Consider the following 2465-nt stretch of genomic DNA (forward strand, 5'->3'; position numbering starts at 1 on the left):
GCTTTTTCTTTCATTTCTAAGGTTATCGGTCACAATTTTTGTGTGTTCCGTTATTCTTAATACCACATTTAGAGTGGAACTAAAAGTTGTACTGTGTGGTATAATTCAAAGACTGTTAGTGTTTTATGTTAAAGAATAAAGACTATTTTAATTGAAAATTCAAACTTAAGGGACTACTTTGGACCTTTGCTTTTAAAGTGACTTTTAGTCATTGTTATTTTGTAAGGCAAATGTATAGACTTGTAGCCTGTTTGGCTTAGCTTATAAGTTGCTGAAAACAACTTTTTTGAGTGTTTGCCTGACCAACTTATAAGTCATTTTGTACTTAAAATGCCTCAAAATAATTGCCCGTTTGCTTAAATTTTTTAAAAAAAGCAAATTAAGCCTAAATAAACTAAGTTGAGCTACCCCAAGTTTTTTTTTTTTTTTTTTTTTTTGCTTATGTTCGTTTTCAAACCTATAAACCTTTTTTGGTTTCATCCAAATAGGCTCTTGAATAACTATGAGGAACAAAAAAGGGATAAATGACTTTACTAGGTAATTTGCTTAAGTTGAGTGAGCATTTGAGGAATTAACTCCAGTTGACTCTATTTGAGCATTTGAGGAATTTCATGAGACAAGAATATAAATTATTATAGAAGCTTGCGTAATGTTTTAGATAAATGGATACATCAGAAACAAAACCAGCATATAATTCTTAACTGAGAAAAAGTCAACTACTATTGCATATCTTTTCAACTGGGAAGAGGCTTTCAGCATAACTATAAACGCCATTGATCAAACCCACTTCTGGGAGCCCTTTGATTATAAACTCTCTCCATCTCTTTTCCCTGTCATCATAGCACAAACGGATGAATTGACGTGACTTGATCGTCTTGGTGAATAAAATCTCTCCATCGCAATAGTTACAAAATCTTGTCCTCTCTAGAGGAATTCGAATGATATGCTTCTCCCATCCTTCGTTTTGAGTCTGATTTTCTAAAATCCACATGTCCATATTATCTCCACAGTCAAAATAATTCCTCATATCAAGGATTGCTAATTTTCCATTCACTTTTCTTGTGTTATAAAAATACGCTCTGTGATATGACGGATTCCACAATGTGATAATTCTGAAATTTTCATTTTTAACATCAAAGGCTACTATGAATGCGTTCCCCTCGGCATAATTCAACATATAGATAACTCCACTAATGTAAACTGCATTGTTACGTGTAACAGCAAAATCAATAATACCTTTAATCTCTCTCCATGATTTGTCTGTACCTAAGGTAAAAACCCAATTTCTTGTGGACACTGTCATCAAAACTTTATACGTCTTCTCTTGTGGATCAAAACCCATTGAATAGTAATATCCAGGGTAATCTATTTTAGCAAACGCTTTGAGGCGGGGAAGATATCTTACAACTTTTGTGCTAGGATTGCAAACTGCAACACACTCCTCATATTTCTTCGAGCAGCAAAACAAACCATTAGTGCACATTATATGGTTGTAGAGGAGATTTTCACTAAAATTCTCAATACGAAGACGGGAGGCATTTCCTTCTTCCTTTCCCTCTATAGTGTAAAAATCCTTGTCTTGCCAAGCAAACAACTTTTTTCCACCTGTACGGATCATAGAGCGGCATTGATGTATATCCACGAAATCTGATTCTGATACAAGAGAATTACAGAATTTGTAAATGCATTTGAAACGCATTAAAGACTTGGCAGGAAGCCATGAGAATATTTCAAAGACTAATTCTTGGGGAATTGACGGTTTTCTTGTCTTTGTCGCAGGCTTCATGTTCAGAAAGTTGCAAGAGTTTTGGTAAAGTAGGGCAGCTCCATAGCGTTTTAACTATTTTGTTCCATGTAAAACTCTTTTGTACGTCTTCTAATGGTAGTAGAAAACTAAGGGCAAAATTAGTGATATCTTATTTTTCAACTTTATGACAGGTATTTGGTTTAACAATTTCGTCATAATAAGAAGTATAAATCTCACTTAACCCCCTCCACCTTTTGAATGGGAACGATAATCCTCTTGAACAATATTTCCAGTGAGCATTAGAATTTTTAATTCAAAGAAAAAAATATTATTTGGTTTTATTTTATTTTTGCTTAAAGGTCCAACAAACAAAGCATAAACTACTATTTTACCGCTGAGAAGAGGAGGCTACAAAACAAGTTTTGGTTCTACTTAGTTCTCTGTTAACTCATAATTTTCTTTGTATTTCCGAGATACAACACGATTACTGAAGACAGTAGTATTATTCAGTAAAATGTATATTGTGCTTTTGTTAAAATAAAAGATAGTAGCTTCTTTTAATCATAGGATGATCGTTGCATTATTCTGCTCAATCCAGATAAGGGCTTAAACACATGACCCATTTTAATTATAAGCTTGGGCCGGGTGATGAGAGTATAAAAATTCCCAATTAAGTTGGTGGCCATCTTTCTATTACTGAACAAACGCCGTTTATATT

General features: G+C 33.6%; 1 protein-coding gene across 1 annotated transcript; it reads right to left on the minus strand.

Moving 5' to 3' along the window:
* Nucleotides 1-712: 712 nt before the first annotated feature.
* Nucleotides 713-1786, minus strand: LOC132061216 (F-box protein At5g65850-like). Its single transcript, XM_059454069.1, has one exon. The coding sequence runs from the start codon at nt 1784-1786 to the stop codon at nt 713-715; it is 1074 nt and encodes a 357-aa protein (XP_059310052.1).
* Nucleotides 1787-2465: the final 679 nt, after the last annotated feature.

The sequence above is a fragment of the Lycium ferocissimum genome, chromosome 6, assembly GCF_029784015.1.
Source record: "Lycium ferocissimum isolate CSIRO_LF1 chromosome 6, AGI_CSIRO_Lferr_CH_V1, whole genome shotgun sequence".
Taxonomy (NCBI): domain Eukaryota; kingdom Viridiplantae; phylum Streptophyta; class Magnoliopsida; order Solanales; family Solanaceae; genus Lycium; species Lycium ferocissimum.